The sequence below is a fragment of the Hylobates moloch genome, unplaced genomic scaffold (genome assembly GCF_009828535.3).
Source record: "Hylobates moloch isolate HMO894 unplaced genomic scaffold, HMol_V3 SCAFFOLD_19, whole genome shotgun sequence".
In the NCBI taxonomy this organism is placed as follows: domain Eukaryota; kingdom Metazoa; phylum Chordata; class Mammalia; order Primates; family Hylobatidae; genus Hylobates; species Hylobates moloch.
The window spans coordinates 47,929,020-47,948,308 of record NW_026652294.1 but is presented as its reverse complement, the minus strand read 5'-3'; the positions used below and the strand labels follow the sequence as shown (position 1 = coordinate 47,948,308).

The 19,289-nt window shown below is 40.0% G+C and overlaps 1 protein-coding gene across 9 annotated transcripts in view; it reads right to left on the bottom strand.

Annotated features, from left to right (window-relative positions):
* TEX2 (testis expressed 2) overlaps positions 1 to 19,289 on the bottom strand; it is a 124,012-nt gene that overhangs the window by 45,456 nt on the left and 59,267 nt on the right. For all 9 annotated transcript variants that reach the window (XM_032138162.2, XM_058431658.1, XM_032138163.2 and 6 more), the window contains 2 exons: positions 3,176 to 3,376; positions 1,845 to 2,175 (listed from right to left, as the gene is read on the bottom strand). In XM_032138162.2, coding sequence (XP_031994053.1) covers positions 1,845 to 2,175; positions 3,176 to 3,376 — 532 coding nt within the window. The remainder of the gene's footprint in view (positions 1 to 1,844; positions 2,176 to 3,175; positions 3,377 to 19,289) is intronic.

The following is a 19,289-nucleotide window of genomic DNA, read 5'->3' as shown; positions in this document are numbered from 1 at the left end:
CTACTAAAAATACAAAAATTAGCTGGGTGTGATGGTGGGTGCCTGTAATCCCAGCTACTCAGGAGGCTGAGGCAGGAGAACTGCTTGAACCTGGGAAGCGGAGGTTGCAGTGAGCCAAGATCGTGCCACTACACTCCAGCCTGGGCGACAAAGCTAGACTCCATCTCAAAAAAAAAAAAAAAAAGGTAAAAAGAAATAATAAAATTAATTTGAATATGTTTTTAACCCAATATATCTAAAATATTATTTCAACATGTAAGAAGCTATTAATGAGATATTTTACATTCTTTTATTGGACTAAGACTTTGAAATCCCATGTGCATGTTACACTTAGAGCACATCTCCATCTGGACTGGCCACACTTCAAGTGTTCAAAAGCCACATGGGGCTGGTGGCTACCGTAAGAAGCAGCACAGGTTTAGGCCTACCAGGAGAGCTAGGCAGTGCCTGGTGCTGAGGAGTTCTTACCCACTTGAATTTTCTTTTACTCAGTGTTATGGGTTGAATTGTGTCCTCCAAAAAATATGTTAAAGTCCTAACCCCAGTATCTCAGAATGTGACCTTATTTGGAAATAGAGTCATTGTAGATGCCATTCATTAAAATAAAGTCATACTAGAAACAGGGTGGGCTCTTAATCCCATATGACTGGTGTCCTTCCAAGAAGACACAGAGCCACTGACAGACAATAGGCCAGCGTGGAGTGATGCAGCTGCGGGCCAAGTATTGATGGTCACTACTAGAAGCTGCAAACACGCAAGGAAGGATTTTATGCAGAGTCTCACAAGGAGAATGGCCCTGCTAACACCTTGATTTCAGACTTCCAGCCTCCAGTACTGTGAGAGAATACATTTCTGTTGTAAATCACCCAGCCTGTGGTATTTTGTCCCAGCAGCCCTAGGAAATAAATATATCTAGTAATCTCCCCATTCATCTTGATTCTTAAAAGGGACTTCTTGGATCTCAGTGCTGGGATTGGGATGGAATCTGGTGTTGAAGCTGACAGAATGGAAGGTTAGCAAGGGAGTTAGGGCAAATGTTCCAGGGGAAGGAACCAAAGCACTCTGAAGCAATGTGTGACACTCATGTGACCAGCATAACTCCCGGATCAACACAAATGCCTTGTTAGAGAAAGCCCCAGAGTGGCTCCCTCCTAGTCTTTGTTCCAGATCCATGTAAGAAAGCTTTCCCTAATAACTCTCACACTGGTCTTGTCCCAATTATTGGTTACACCACACTCATTTTAGCACGGCAATTTGGGAACACCTGACTCATACGTGCCAGTTTTGCATAACAGGCACAACACCTGAAGGACAGGGGAGCTACTGCTTTTTACTGGTTTTGTGTCTCTTGCAGCTCCAGGCCCAGCCAAAGCTGAGCAAAGAGGTGCTGCATGGTTATCAATCTGAATGACCACGATCTGACCTGAACGGTCAGGAAGTGCAAGGATTCTGCTTTCTATGGCAAGCTCAGGCTTGGAGGACATACTGAGGGTCAGATGCTCGAAAGTACCAGCCTGAAGGATCTCCCTGACTCACCTGCCATCTCAGAACTAGGGTTCTTCTGTTGCTGCTTCTCTCAGGGGAGTCACATTATATACAAATAAAACATAACCAGCAAAGGCTAATAAACATCGTCTGCAAATGGATTGGGATCCAATGGATTTGGGACAGAGGGTTGCAGTGATCAGCCTAGATGGTAAATGAGTCATGAGAATGCACATTAGGTGGCAGACAACCATCAATTCAGGGTGGGCTTCCTTCTTTCCTTCCTACCTGGCATTCTTTCTCTATTCTCCCTAGTGGCCCTTTAAAAATGCATAAGCATTTAGCACAAACATCATTACCTGGTTTACTTCCAGAGACACCCGATGACTTCTTGATTTCTGACTTTAGCTTAGATGCCAGAATAAATCTCCTAAACCATTCCTCTTTTTCTCGGCCAGTTCTCCCAAAGAGATAGAGTATCTGATCTCGCTGGCTAGATCTTGTTCCCTCCTGAGGGCGGGGTGGCTTCTTAGGGTCCTCGCTTCCCTCAGCTGGCGGCTTCTCTTCTGAAGTCTCCTTATCAGTCTGAGCTTTAGACATAAAGTCATCTTGTTGACCAAGCTCGATACAAATGGGGTACTTTTTATTCCAGATTCGCTTTCGAGCCAAAGTTTTAGGTACAAGATAAATCTACAGAGAAAGAAAAATGATGATTTATATATTAAAGATTGGCTACACTATGCATTAATATTATGCATAGCACAAAGTACAAACCTTATAGACTTTTTGACTAAAATGATGAATATGAAATAACTTTTAACACTTGTTCATAACATGACTACAGAAACTGGAATTTTCAGAAGTATCTTGTTATTCTTCAAAATCATTCTAGAAAGTAGATATTTAATAATTTTGCGAGAGTTATAAATATTTGTAATTTTCAGGTGGCAGTAGCAGAATAATAATGTTTAGCTGCTTATCATCAACTACGTTTGGCTATCAACTGAATTTAATGACCTTGGATCAAACTTAAGTTGGAAGAAAAAAAAAGTTAAAATCTAGATGAGAAGCTAAAGTCAACCTTGAGTATCAAACTCAAGAATAAACTTACATAAAAACTATTTTAAGTACTTCTCTCACTTTGGAGAAATCTAAAGATCATTCAGATGAACTGTAAGAACAGAGAAACAATAGCTTTGTGGAATACATAATTTACATTTCTCACAAAAATAGAAGTATATAATACTTAATCAAAATGTAGTTATTTTGCATATCTATCATTTTCACATATACAAAGACTTCAATAGTTAAGTACCCTAGAATCACCACACATAGCCACACAGCTTTTTGTTTGACTGAAATAATTAGCTTTTAAAGTCAGAATTCTGAGTGCACAACACTTGTTCCTCAAGTTGTGGTCTGTAGACCAGTAGCCTGAGTATCATCTGGGAGAGCTCATAAAAATGCAGGCCCGTGGTCCTACCTACAGCTACTGAATCAGAATCTGCATTTAACAAGATGCCCAGGTGATGTGCATAAACTTTAAAGTGTGAGAGGTACTGTCCTAAGGTATACTGATACTTCAACAACAACAAACCTTTTTAGGATATAAAAAAATGCAGTTAAGCATCCAAGATGCCATATGCTTTTCATTCATCTAAGATATCCTTCCAAAATTGCTCAGGCTCACCTTGCTGTCTGAGAGGTCATAGATTTTCTGGCTGATGTAGGTGACCTCTGGCTTGGGTTCATTGTAGCTGGCCCTCCTGGATATATTTTTATTGGGCTTTGAAAGTCTTAAGGTTCCACCCTCAAGTCGAACAAAAACTGAATGTGTCAAAGTCGCATGGTAGGTTTCCGGATCATAGTTGTAAATCTCATTCATCCATCCCTGATGAAGAAAAACTTCCATTAGTAAAATCAGAATAATCACAAATCTGATTTAGTGTGAAATGATGAACACTGTGGTATTTGGGACACTGAAATCAAACTTGATCATGACGCAGATATCAGCTCACCAATGACTACAGGTTGCAAAGAGAAGTGCTTAGCTGGGAGGATAATTGGAACCGAGGAGGTTTTTGATAACCAAAAATCTGGATTTGGAGGAAAAATGGCAATGTTCATTATCCTAAATAAAAGGTTCTTTCTTTTTTGAAAGCTTATAAGCACATCAGGAAACTCAGAAGATTTGTTCATGTGACTGAGCAAGCCTCTCTGCCTGACCTTCTTTGGGGTGATTAATCCCACCCAGTCTGGCCTTCTTAATCAGCTAAACACATGCTCTTTCCAGCCCAGTTGGAATCTTCGAAATTTCAGGTATTAATTCATGTTATCACAGGACTCAGAGAACCACCTCTCTACTTCTGTTGCACTACAACATGTACCTCATTGAAACCATGCAGTAAAGCAGATGATTGAGAATTAGGCATTAAATAAATTGTAAATATAATCAATAATATATCAAAATTCAAAGATATATAGTAACTTAAATGGGTAAAATTGTGCTCCAGGTCCCCCTGCCAAATTGGACATAAATGATTTTTTGTTACATATCTTGATTTTTTAAAAGAGCAAACATTGAAATGTACGACAAAAAATACATACACAAAAGCCTAATACACTATACACTGTGTTAAAGCTAATCTCATAGCTGTCATCATCAATCATCACTGAACGCTTCTCCTGCCTCAAATACTTTTTCAGGTTATGACTAGCCCAGATCTCACAAAAGAAGTTCTCTGGGGAGTTTTAATTGATATCTTCCTACTCTCCCCAACTTTTAAAAAATACATGTCTTTGTAATGAGCAGAGAGATGCTAAAGATCACTACATGGGAATTGGGACTGTCATTCTTTTCAAGCAATAGCCATTTCCATGCTAAGTATTTGAGTCTCACACTAAAGTCTTGAATTGAAAGCCTGTGAGAATGAGGATTCCTCAGAATTCTTTTATTCATTCATCCTTTTATTAAAACACGCATTGAATCTATGTGCGAAGTAATGGGTTAGGAGTTGGGACAAAGATTTTTTAAAAGGACAGGATTCTTGATCCAAAGGTGCCTCCAAAAGAGTAGAGAATTAGGTCTTCATTCCCCTATCCTATGACCCCACTGTAGTAAACATAATAGAGACAAGTTGTCACAAAAAGAGCACCTAAATGTGAAGTGGAAGGAAAAATGGACAAACATATCTCTTTGTCATGGGGGAAAGAGTGTGAAACTTATGAGCCAGTTATATGGATTTATATACCTCAGTAGATGTTTTGGCCTGAGCTGGGAGGAACTCTCCCTCCTCCCAAAGAATCACCGGACAGGAGCAGCATCTCTTCAACAATATTGAGTGAGGAAGCAGTGGCCATGGGAAGAGGTGTTTGTGAGGAAACAGCAACAATCAGAGCAATGAAGAGAAAAAGATGACAATTACAGATCACAGTGGGGCCTGAAGTGGACTGTATTGTCAGAGCATCCGTTTGGGTGGGTGTATTTTTGCTAAATGTAGAACTAAGTACTTTCTTTGGCTCACAGTTTGTCTTTTTCTTTAGTCTGTTCTTATGGCAAATTACATTCATTGACTTTCAAATGTTGAACCAGTCTTGTATTCTCAGGATTAAGGATGTATGAGTCATGATGTGCTGAAATTGGGCTGTATCAGCTCACAAGAACGGATTCTACACATCTCTTCCCAACTCCATGTTCAGTGACTTCACGTTGGTAGCTTGCAACTGGCAATGGTGGGAGTTGCTACATCATGGAAATCAGGGAATAGTCAAATCAAGATTTTTTTTTTTTTTCTGGAGAGCCAGTTTACCAGCATAACACTTCGCTGATATTTTGTTCATTTGTCCCTCTAAGTTCATGAAGGAAAATAGTCTATAGTTTTCTTGCAGTGTTTTTGGTATTAATGAGCCTCAGAAAATGCAGGTAAGTGCATTTGGGAAGTGTTCCCTCTTCTCTATTTTCCGGAAGTTTGTGTAGAATTAATAATATTTCTTCCTTAAAGGTTTGATAGCATTTGCCCATGAAGCCATCTGGGCCTAGAGTTTTCCTTGCAGAAAGGTTCCAAACTATGAATTCAATTTCTTTACTTGCTATTGGACTATTTAGGTTATCTATTTCTTCTTGAGTGAGCTTTGGTTTGTATCTTTCAAAGAGTTTATCTATTTTATCTATGTTGTCCAATTTCTGGGCATAATGTTGTTTACAATATTTCCCTACAATCCTGTAAATATCTGTAGTGTCTATGGTGATGCCCCCTCTTTCAGTCCTGACACTGGTAATTTGTGCTTCTCTCAAATCTTTCTTTTCGTATGTATGTATGCATATATATATATGTATGTATCTATCATCTATGTATTTGAGACAGGGTCTTTCTCTGTCATCCTGGCTGGACTGCAGTGGCACAATCATAACTTACTGTAACCTTGAACTCCTGGGCTCAATTAATCCTCCCACCTCAGCCTCCCAAGTAGCAAGGGCCACAGATACGTGTCACTACACCAAGCGAATTTTTTTAAAAAGTTCTTTGTAGAAATGGAGTCTTGCTACGTTGCCCAGGCTGGTCTTGAACTCTTGGTCTCAAGGAATTCTCCCACCTTGGCATCCCAAAATGCTGGGATTACATGCATGAACTACCACGCCCATCCTCTAACAAGCTTTTAATACTATTAATTTCCCTCTAGGCACTGTATTACCTGCAATTTCTGATAGGTTGTATTTTCAGTTTCCTTCAGTTAAAAATATTTTCTATTTTCCCTTATGACTTTATCTTTAGGCCCACAGGCTGTTTAGAAGTATTTTGCTTAATTTCCAAATATTTGAGAAATTTTCAGATACCTTTTTTACTGGTTTTTAGTGTAATTTCATAATAGAGAACAGGCTTTGTATAATTTCAATTCTTTTAAGCTTGTTATATGGTCTATCTTGGTTCCAAGAGCAGATGAAAAAAATGCATTCTGCTGTTGAGTAGGGTTTTCTATAAATATATTTATTTGTCTTTTTAAGCACAACCATTTTCACTAACGATCTCCTGACATAGAACACACAGCTTTCTTCTTATCCAATTTGGTTGCAGAAAATACTGTCTTACATATATAACAGGTTTACCAGGGCTAAAGTTCTAAAGGCAACTGGATTAATAAAGAACTTGAAGCAGATATAATCATTTTTCTAAGATACTTCAGAGGTTGGTTGTGCTTGCAGAGCTACTAAAACCGAGAAGAATCCATGAAGCAGGGGGGGGAGTTGGAGCTGATGAGAACGCTATTAGATCAAAACAGCCACTTGCTATCAGTGTCATTTATGAGCCATTTGGCCATACAGTCCCTGCATGCAATTGCTCTTCTCTAATCATTTCGCTCTGAGCATATGTTTCCTGGCTAGAGTAGAGGCTAACATAGATTATGTGTGATACTGCTTTCGTCCATCCTAATACCTAAGCTGAGATGCTCAACATTTATTTAATGACTGTTTTTGAATTATGATAATCACAATTTGATATAAGATAGACATTACTGCAACAAATCTCCATATAAAATATTTTTCGTTATTTCTAGGTACATAGAATTACAGATACATTAGAATTAACATGATGCTGGCACCAAAAGAGAAAAAAAGGATTAACATGATATTGGAATTTTAGACAAAAATCCCTGCATTATGTTTATCAACCACTCACCAACAAACAGAAGGGCTAAAGGAGAAAAAAAGACAAGTATTATATTACATGAAACTGTTCTCCAAGAAAAGGACAGTCTCTGAGAAATAGAGTAAAGTAAGCTGTGGGGATTTTTCCCATTTGAAACTCCTGGGATTGTACAGGCTAATTATCTGATCTATGAATAAGGGAAACTTAGGGATAAAAGGTTGTTTCTCTCCAATTGCTTTCATTTTGTCTTTCCTAAGTCAGAAAATGCAGACTTGTCCAGGGAGGTGCTGTACAATGGAAATATTAATATAATGTGAGCCATAAATGTGAGTGATGAAAATATGTAATTTTATTTTTATTTTATTTTTTTGAGATGGAGTCTCGCTCTGTTGCCCAGGCTGGAGTGCAGTGGCATGACCTCAGCTCACTGCAACCTGCACCTCCATCGTTCAAGCGATTCTCCTGCCTCAGCCTCCTGAATAGCTGGGATTACAGGTGTGTGCCACCACGCCCGGCTAATTTTCATATTTTTAGTAGAGACGGAGTTTCACCATGTTGGCCAGGCTGGTCTCAAACTCCTGACCTCAAGTGATCCACCCACCTTGGCCTCCCAAAGTACTGCGATTACAGGCGTGAGCCACTGCGTCTTGCCAAAAATGTGTAATTTTAAATGGTCTAGGGGCCACATTAAAAAAGAAAAAGCAGGTAAAATTAATTTAAACGATGTATTTTATTTAAATTCATATCAAAATTATGATTTCAACATGTAATCAATATTAAAAATTATTACTGGTATTTTACATTCTGTTTCATACTAAGTCTTCAGAATCCAGTGTGTACTTTACGCTTAGAACACATCTTGATTCCAACTAGCTACACTTCAAGGGCTCAACAGCCACATATGGCTCTGGACTAGTATATAAGGGACAGTACAGTGCCAGTTCTTGAGTTCAAGCTTTTGAGCCCTAGACCCTTGGCTCAACTATGAATAGAATGGGCAAAGCCTTCCTTTCTCTTCTTGTGCATGCTTTCAACACACTCAGTCTTAGTGATAAGAGACAGTCATTCAGTACATGGCAGTTTTCTGCCATTTTATTAGATGCTTTGCATAATTAAATGAGAGAAGATAATCTAAGTAATCACCTAATGAAATCGTCTATTGTAGAAATTCAAAATCCCTTTTAAAAGTTAACCTGCAATATTAAAAATTCAGAAATATTAATAAGAGTATTCTATGTAGAAGGCTTTTGAAAAACTCATCGTTCTATACGAAAATTAAGATAATTAACACACAAACATATCAATTTTTTTAGCTTATTCCTTTGATTTTTAGATTTAGAAAACAAAACAAGACATACAGACATGTGTGTTGAGATACAAATACATCAGCTCATCTGTTCACAGGTCAGTTTCAGGTGCTGAGCTGTTACTCTGCTCCAGTCTAACCAACTGCTGCTCAATTATTATTCCTAGGAAAATTCCTGTCCCTGGATAACAAGAGCAACCATTTCCACAGTGCTTCAGGGATTCGGTTTTCAGCCACAAAACCAGGCATTCAACCCAGCAACCTGAGCTACCACCTTAGCTGAAGAACAGCCACTGTGGAGTTCTTGCTGGCTGCAGCCTGTGTGCTCACACATGGGCACAGTTCTGAGATGAGTATGCAATTACCTTCTTTGCTGACAGCTCTGACAGATAAAGGTCATCCTCTACCACTTGCCAAATTCAGGAATCCCAGAACAACCTGATTCAGAGGAATGTGAAAGAGAGAAGGGAGTTTCAAGTCCTACCTACACAGTTCAAAAGCACAAAACCTTACCTGCTGCACTGCAGGAGGCAGAGGTGAGAGGCAAGAAGTAGGTAGGCATAGAAAGAGAATCTAGGAGATGCTTTCCTTCTCTTGCGAAAGCCTGGAGGGGACCCAAATTCCTTTATTCTGCTTGGGCTTGGCTTGGCCCTTCTTCTCCCTACCCCCATCTTTTCAGAATCACCAGCTGCTGTGGTTTCTCCTTCCCTTTTATCTTCAAATTTCCTCCTTCCTGAACTACCATGTTCCTATCTTTGTGTTAAAGATTCATCAGATCTAAAGTCCACAGCCTCTAAAAAACAAACACAGCACACAAATCAGAATTTGCATTACACATTTATTATGAACAATCATTTGTTGGCCTAAATGAGACCCTACACTGATCATATCCAATTACACAAAAGACTGCTGGTCAAAACACATGCACTGAAACCAACTCACCTACCTTAGCAGAAGTACTGGGAATCTGACAGACCTGGGTTCCAATCATGCCTGCACCACTTACCTCCTGCCAAGGTAGGTGATGCTTATCCCTCAGACACTTGCTTTGCTCACCTGTAAAAGGGTCCAGGTGGCTTACTGCCCAGTTTCATGCCTCCCTGGCCCCTACACCTCACCCTCTGCTCAAACCATAATGATTTTTCTCCTACTGACAGTTTATTAAGGTATAATTTGTTTAAGAGTTTATAAAGAAATCATAAGCATATGGTTTTTTAAACACTAATATTACTACTCATAATAATAGCTGACATTTAAGCTCACCTTATGGCCCAGGTACCCCAGGTGCATTATCTCCTGTATTTCTGTCAATTCCCTACGATTTTACAGGAAAGAAAAGTGGTGAGAGAGGGGATGTGATTTGCCTTCCAATGTCTACAGAGTGGCAAATCTGGGACTCAAACCAAGTGTTCCTGACTCCAAGGTGTGGGATGCTATCTCAGCTCCACGGCGCGGCCCCACCTGCAGTCTGGCTTGTGCCTAGTCACCCCTTAGGTCATGGCAAAGACGACACTTCTCCTAGGAAGCCTCCCTCCTCACCTAGGCTCAGTTCTCTGGTACTCTCCCATCACTGTATCTGTTAACTGCCTGGTTTACTAAACTGAGTTATAAACTCCACAAGAGCAGGGATCATCATGTCTGCCAACCACAACTGTAACAAATGTTTGTTGACTGAATACATGAGGGAAGCCTAATTCAGAGGTGGCTGTGAGGATTAAATGAAATCTATGGGAAGCAGGAGTAAGCAGGAAGGCTGGCGAGCCCCTCACAGCTTGTAAGTACAGTGCTAGCTGCGTGAGACGAACAAGCAAAGGAAGAAGCTAACGCCCTAATAAGTGCAAGGAGCTGTACAGGTTACTTAGAAGACTTGGTCACTCTTCTCAAAAAGAAAAACCAAGGTAAAAATGCACAAAATAGCACAGAACAAGAAAATAACCCCAGAAACCAAAGATTTTCAGGACAGAAATTGGATGAGCTAAGTCTTATCTAGAGCAGAGAGGGGTATTGTGACTGGAGCCCATGTTTCCTGCCCCCTATCTAAGGCTCTTTCCAGAACATTACAGGCTTTGACAGGAAATCTTGAGAGGATCACAGGAGTTGCTACTTGACCCCATTGTCAGGAACCAGGTTGCAGACTGGCCTTAGGGAGGCTCAGGACAAGAGGCTGAGGCACAACTTTCCTCCAAGCCTCCCTAATTCTGCCCCCTCACACTCTTATTGACCTGAAACCAGGTTGCTCTTGCAGAAAGCAATTTCCCAGTGCAAACCTAATCACCTTTTCATACCATTAATCAGCCATTTCCCCCCACCCAGGATCTGACCAAGTCCCTGGATTAAGCTGCAAATGAAATTTTCAGATTTCAGCAATTGTCAAATCTTGAGAGAAGCACAGCAACTCCAAGGTCTTCACCCTGTTCTCCATATAGTGCCCAACTATCCAGTGCTCAGCTGTTCTAAAATTCTTAACCCTGAATTTCTTACCAAGTAAAGTATTCATCCAACCTTGTTATGAGACATGGGAATGGGTATAGAGAGATACAGCATATAGATAGCAACATTCCATTTCAGCAGCTCAACCGAAAACACTCAGAGATGCTCTCAACCCACACTAAAGCGACTCAGACAAGCTTTGTTTCTTTCTGAAGCTGGAGCTGTTAAAATGGACACAGTGCACCCCGTGGGGACAATGACCCAGTCAGCCAGGCTGCAGCTGTCTGGCCCACAGACTGGTCCTGTGATGGCATTTGTAAAAGGTCAGGGGTTTCTCTCAATTCTCTGCTGGATTTAGAAGACACGTATGGCTGAAAGTATAAAACCACAATCTATAAAGGGGCCATTTAATATTTTAAAAGATTAAAAGCTACAATTAACCTTTTGCAAAATAATAAAGTCTGGAAGAACTACTACCGTGCTTTCAGTTACAGTGCCAATCAGAAGTTCAAGGCCAATGCTCTATTGCTCAGCTTGATGCTGAGCTGACTAGAGAAAAGTGCCAGCCCTATAGCCCGAGGAAGTGATGAGAATTCAGGCACTGCGTGCCTGTCTGACAGCAGTAACAATGCAGCATGTTTTCACCCTGCTGACATGTGGCTGTGCTGGCATTTCAGTCCACCTGTCATTCAGATCCCTGTATCATTCCTTCAAGTGTATCAGGGAAGGAGCAAATCCCATACACAAGAATAGAGCCAGGGCCTGAGGCCACTCCTGTTGAAAATCATCTCTGAAGCACATAAAAAGGTAATTACTCTCTGTCTCCAAAACTAAAACATAAGCAGGATTTTGTCTTTACCAGGCCTAAACCTTTTTTGATGTATTAACGGTTTAGAACCGGCGTCATCGGTATCATAAACACAGCATCATAGATCATGGAGTTTGAGAATATGGCAGGGGCGGGACAGTCTAATAAACTTTATAGGTCCTGAGACACAAATTTGATTTTACTCATGAAAGAAAAGCAGACCCACAGACATCCAGAATTCATACTATAAATGATAGCCTTAAGCAGAGAATCAACATTCAAAATAAATGCTGCTCAAAGACACTAAAGAACATTAAAAAAAGAAAAGAAAGAAAGCCCATTAGGGGAGGGAAGTGCCATTAATACCGTCCACATCCTCCAACTGCCTGCTTCAAGGTCACCTTCCCAGCAATGCCACTAGAAGCACTGGAGTCGGGGCTAAAGCCACAGCTTTATCCTGCTCTCCTATCCTCCAGTGCAGAATCCCCCAAACTCAGGTGGCCACAGAACATTTTTGAAATTATAATGCACTGACAGACAGTAATAGAATAGGAGATAACGTGGATTCAAATTAGAAAGGTAAAATGATCTCAGATGAACCACTGAAATGACCAAGGTCTGAGTTACGTTAATACATGATAAACATTAAATCATATTAACAAGGGTTAAAATTGTAAGATAAATAGATCAGCAAGCAAATAAATTAGCAGCCTCTGTCACTTTTCAGATCACGCATTCTATCAAACAACTTTTTGGGTATGTACAAATACAAACCTTTACTTATAAGTTATACACATGTTCCAATATATACAGCTTTTATATAAAGTACAGAATAGAAATAAAGAGCATCCATTTGATTCTTCTCTCTTTTCTTCTTTATTAGTCTTGCTAGCAGTCTATCAATTTTGTTGATCTTCTCAAAAAAACCAGCTCCTGGATTCATTAATTTTTTGAAGGGTTTTTTGTGTCTCTATTTCCTTCAGTTCTGCTCTGATTTTAGTTATTTCTAGCCTTCTGCTAGCTTTTGAATGTGTTTGCTCTTGCTTTTCTAGTTCTTTTAATTGTGATGTTAGGGTGTCAATTTTGGATCTTTCCTGTTTTCTCTTGTGGGCATTTAGTGCTATAAATTTCCCTCTACACACTGCTTTGAATGTGTCCCAGAGATTCTGGTAGGTTGTGTCTTTGTTCTCGTTGGTTTCAAAGAACATCTTTATTTCTGCCTTCATTTCATTATGTACCCAATAGTCATTCAGGAGCAGGTTGTTCAGTTTCCATGTAGTTGAGCGGTTTTGAGTGAGTTTCTTAATCCTGAGTTCTAGTTTGATTGCACTGTGGTCTGAGAGACAGTTTGTTATAATTTCTGTTCTTTTACATTTGCTGAGGAGAGCTTTACTTCCAACTATGTGGTCAATTTTGGAATAGGTGTGGTGTGGTGCTGAAAAAAATGTATATTCTGTTGATTTGGGGTGGAGAGTTCTGTAGATGTCTATTAGGTCCACTTTGTTTAGAGCTGAGTTCAATTCCTGGATATCCTTGTTAACTTTCTGTCTAGATGATCTGTCTAATGTTGACAGTGGGGTGTTAAAATCTCCCATTATTATTGTGTGGGAGTTTAAGTCCCTTTGTAGGTCACTCAGGACTTGCTTTATGAATCTGGGTGCTCCTGTGTTGGGTGCATATATATTTAGGATAGTTAGCTCTTCTTGTTGAATTGATCCCTTTACCATTATGTAATGGCCTTCTTTGTCTCTTTTGATCTTTGTTGGTTTAAAGTCTATTTTGTCAGAGACTAGGATTGCAACCCCTGCCTTTTTTTGTTTTCCATTTGCTTGATAGATCTTCCTCCATCCCTTTATTTTGAGTCTATATGTGTCTCTGCACGTGAGATGGGTTTCCTGAATACAGCACACTGATGGGTCCTGACTCCTTATCCAGTTTGCCAGTCTGGATATCACCACCGATCCCACAGAAATACAATCTACCATCAGAGAATACTACAAACACCTCTATGCAAATAAACTAGAAAATCTAGAAGAAATGGATAAATTCCTCGACAAATACACCCTCCCAAGACTAAATCAGGAAGAAGTCAAATCTCTGAATAGACCAATAACAGGTTCTGAAATTGTGGCAATAATCAATAGCTTACCAACCAAAAAGAGTCCAGGACCTGATGGATTCACAGCTGAATTCTACCAGAGGTACAAGGAGGAACTGGTACCATTCCTTCTGAAACTATTCCAATCCATAGAAAAAGAGGGAATCCTCCCTAACACATTTTATGAAGCCAGCATCATCCTGATACCAAAGCCAGGCAGAGACACAACCAAAAAAGAGAATTTTAGACCAATATCCTTGATGAACATTGATGCAAAAATCCTCAATAAAATACTGGCAAACCGAATCCAGCAGCACATCAAAAAGCTTATACACCATGATCAAGTGGGCTTCATCCCTGGGATGCAAGGCTGGTTCAACATACGCAAATCAATAAATGTAATCCAGCATATAAACAGAACCAAAGACAAAAACCACATGATTATCTCAATAGATGCAGAAAAGGCTTTTGACAAAATTCAACAACCCTTCATGCTAAAAACTCTCAATAAATTAGGTATTGATGGGACGTATCTCAAAATAATAAGAGCTATATATGACAAACCCACAGCCAATATCATACTGAATGGGCAAAAACTGGAAGCATTCCCTCTGAAAACTGGCACAAGACAGAGATGCCCTCTCTCACCGCTCCTATTCAACATAGTGCTGGAAGTTCTGGCCAGAGCAATCAGGCAGGAGAAGGAAATAAAGGGTATTCAATTAGGAAAAGAGGAAGTCAAACTGTCCCTGTTTGCAGATGACATGATTGTATATCTAGAAAATCCCATTGTCTCAGCCCAAAATCTCCTTAAGCTGATTAGCAACTTCAGCAAAGTCTCAGGATACAAAATCAATGTACAAAAATCACAAGCATTCTTGTACACCAACCACAGACAAACAGAGAGCCAAATCATGAGTGAACTCCCATTCACAATTGCTTCAAAGAGAATAAAATACTTAGGAATCCAACTTACAAGGGATGTGAAGGACCTCTTCAAGGAGAACTACAAACCACTGCTCAATGAAATCAAAGAGGATACAAACAAATGGAAGAACATTCCATGCTCATGGGTTGGAAGAATCAATATCGTGAAAATGGCCATACTGCCCAAAGTAATTTATAGATTCAATGCCATCCCCATCAAGCTACCAATGACTTTCTTCACAGAATTGGAAAAAACTACTTTAAAGTTCATATGGAACCAAAAAAGAGCCCGCATTGCCAAGTCAATCCTAAGCCAAAAGAACAAAGCTGGAGGCATCACGCTACCTGACTTCAAACTATACTACAAGGCTACAGTAACCAAAACAGCATGGTACTGGTACCACAACAGAGATATAGATCAATGGAACAGAACAGAGCCCTCAGAAATGATGCCGCATATCTACAACTATTTGATCTTTGACAAACCTGACAAAAACAAGAAATGGGGAAAGGATTCCCTATTTAATAAATGGTGCTGGGAAAACTGGCTAGCCATATGTAGAAAGCTGCAACTGGATCCCTTCCTTACACCTTATACAAAAATTAATTCAAGATGGATTAAAGACTTAAATGTTAGACCTAAAACCATTAAAATCCTACAAGAAAACCTAGGCAATACCATTCAGGCCATAGGCGTGGGCAAGGACTTCATGTCTAAAACACCAAAAGCAATGGCAACAAAAGCCAAAATTGACAAATGGGATCTCATTAAACTAAAGAGCTTCTGCACAGCAAAAGAAACTATCATCAGAGTGAACAGGCAACCTACAGAATGGGAGAAAATTTTTGCAACCTACTCATCTGACAAAGGGCTAATATCCAGAATCTACAATGAACTCAAACAAATTTACAAGAAAAAAACAAACAACCCCATCAAAAAGTGGGCAAAGGACATGAACAGACACTTCTCAAAACAAGACATTTATGCAGCCAGAAAACACATGAAGAAATGCTCATCATCACTGGCCATCAGAGAAATGCAAATCAAAACCACAGTGAGATACCATCTCACACCAGTTAGAATGGCCATCATTAAAAAATCAGGAAACAACAGGTGCTGGAGAGGATGTGGAGAAATAGGAACACTTTTACACTGTTGGTGGGACTGTAAACTAGTTCAACCATTGTGGAAGTCAGTGTGGCGATTCCTCAGGGATCTCGAACTAGAAATACCATTTGACCCAGCCATCCCATTACTGGGTATATACCCAAAGGACTATAAATCATGCTGCTATAAAGACACATGCACACGTATGTTTATTGCGGCACTATTCACAATAGCAAAGACTTGGAACCAACCCAAATGTCCAACAACAATAGACTGGATTAAGAAAATGTGGCACATATACACCATGGAATACTATGCAGCCATAAAAAATGATGAGTTCGTGTCCTTTGTAGGGACATGGATGAAACTGGAAAACATCATTCTCAGTAAACTATCGCAAGGACAAAAAACCAAACACCGCATGTTCTCACTCATAGGTGGGAATTGAACAATGAGAACTCATGGACACAGGAAGGGGAACATCACATTCCGGGTTCTGTTGTGGGGTGGGGGGTGGGGGGGGTGGGGACAGCATTAGGAGATATACCTAATGCTAAATGACGAGCTAATGGGTGCAGGAAATCAACATGGCACATGGATACATATGTAACAAACCTGCACATTGTGCACATGTACCCTAAAACCTAAAGTATAATAATAAAAAAAAAAGAAATAAAGAGCAAAAGATGAAATAATTATCCTTTTGATAATTTTCAGTTTTTCCAGTATGACAGCTTTGTACTATCTTCAGCTGACACCTTAAGGCACAATACATACACTCGAGGTGAGGATCACTGTTGATGATCCTGAGTGTAAATCTGTATTTCAGAGTCTTACTGATAATTTCCAAGGTTTTCGGCCAAAAGTCAATATGTGGTCATCTGTATGTTAAATATCAGCAAGGCTTATTTACTTTCTTAGCTAGAAAGAGCAAAGACTGATACAGACAGAAACTTTACTATTTTCTTCTTGATTAGTGTCTTCTGCAACCCATTTGAACACCACTGCAAGAAGTAATGGAATGAAAACAGTGAGTCAACAACTACAGCCTGGGCACCCACACAAAAACACGCTCATGCCCTAGAACCATCTTGCTGGCAAACTTACCTTTGGAGTGCAGCAAACCTCTTCTTAACGGCTAATTATTGAACAATTACAATAAGATCTTCGATGTTTTTGGTACTTTTCTTACAGAGTTCAGGAGGCATTTTCAGGATGCTAGAAACTGTACTTATATATAGGTAACCAGAATTACAATTCAGCCATGCCATAAGTTAATGAATTGAGTGAAAAACTGGCAAAAGGTTGACAATTGTTGAAACTGGGTGTCAGGCACATGGGGGGTTCATTTTACTATTGCCTCTACTTTTGTCTGTATTTAATATTTTCATCAATAAATAGTTTAAAAATGAAAGTTCAAAAAAGTCATTTTGGGACTACCTGACATCCTTAACCATATTGTTCCTATGGAATTCAGGAAGCATGTTGCACACAGCTGCCTCTCCAACTTCAACACAAGGGGTACCTTCTAGTAAGTGAGGGCTGCCTGCATCAAAATATCTCACTGATTAGCTGGGCATGGTGGTGCGCACATGTAATCCCAGCTACTCTGGAGGCTGAGGCAGGAGAACTGCCTGAACCCGGGAGGCAGAGGTTGCAGTGAGCCAAGATCGTGCCACTGCACTCTAGCCTGAGCGACAGAGCGAGGCAAAACAAACAAACATACAAACAAACAAACATCTCATCTGAAAACTATTCTACAACAAGGGGCACTGGAAAATAGCCATGTTTATAAAAAACCATACATAAAAAATCAGGTAACCCATTATAGGGGCAGGATATTTTCAGTAAAGTATAATGTCGAAAGAAATGCACTCAAATTTCTTGTCCTTATTCTAAGTTATAAGAGACCAAAAAAAGCAATCCAAGTCTCTTCGGGCTGCATGTAATGGCCATTTTCTCCTAAAGACTTGCTTACTCTAATTTCTTGAAAGAATTTCAAGAAATTGAGATTAAATTTACAAATTGGAATTTATTCTCAAAATTGATCATGTCCTCCCCCCAAAATTATTCTTTTATATATCAAAACCAAAGCCTATATTCAGGGAACCTATTTTTAAAACCTATCCCTCTTATTAAATATCTACATGTGACACAATCTAAAGAAAAAAAAGTTCTCCAAAATTCATTTCTATTAGTTTCTGCCATGGCCTAAATATAATTTTAGTCAAACTTGCAGTCCGTATCTTTAAAAAAGAGACGGATTATCACTCTGGAAACCAATATGCTACTGCTGTGTTCTGCTAGTGGTTTATAAATCTGAGATAAAGAATTTGCTCATGAATATAATTCAAAATTGCATCAGTCATATACTCAAACATAAATCTAAGACCATTATATGAAATCTTCAGGAAGCTTTTCATTATAAACATGTAGAAAGTTAGTGTGCAACAGGAATGGCTCTGAATTAAAAATAATCCTGGGCAAGGGACCATCTGATTTGGCTAAGCAAACATGCCAAGTGCAGTTTGCTGACTCTAAATGCCCCATTTTCCCCATGCCCAAACCCACCCTTTCCCAAGGTCCCCAGCTTAGGGCATCTAGCCAGTCACCCAACATAAGAACTCCAGAAGGCTACCACACAGGGGGTGTCACTACAGGGATGCCCTTGGTCTGTGGCACACACGAGACTCTCTGCCTTGAGCTAACCTGGCCAGCCCACCATGCTCTAAGTCCTGTGAGCTTCTTCTCACATTTTGCTATTGGCCTTTGCTTTCACGCATTCACATGCCACTTCCTGTTGAATGCCTGTAGCAACCTTTCTCCTATTTGCTGCTTCTCATCAGCTATGAACTCCAACATACTAAGAACAAGCAAGCTTTGGAGGAGGTCCTAAGAATTCTTCTGTGGACTTTGTGACAGCTCTTTGGCCACATAGAGGTCTTACTTTTTTTTTTTTTTGAGACGGAGTTTCATTCTTGTTGCCCAGGCAGCAAGAGTGCAGTGGTGCGATCTCAGCTCACTGCAACCTCCACCTCCCAGGTTCAAGCAATTCTCCTGCCTCAGCCTCCCAAGTAACTAGGATTACAGGCATGCCCCACCACACCCGGCTAATTTTGTATTTTTAGTAGCGAAGGGGGTTCCACCATGTTGGCCAGGCTGGTCTTGAACTCCTGACCTCACATGATCCACCCACCTCGGCCTCCTAAAGTGCTGGGATTACAGGCGTGAGCCACTACACCCGGCCTCTTTTTTACTTATATTCCAGACAGTACAGCTGCTGATCAAATGGGTTCAGAGGGGGAGACGGCGGAGTACCATAGGGCCTAGACAACCACACAACAGTCTTTGAGATTAGCTACTACTTGGCTGCAAATTGGTCTTTTTGGTTTGTCATCCCATAAATGCATCACTGCTGCAGCGTCATATATAAGTACATATGTCTGCAGTGAGGACCCTGATAAGGTACACAAAAGCTTTCC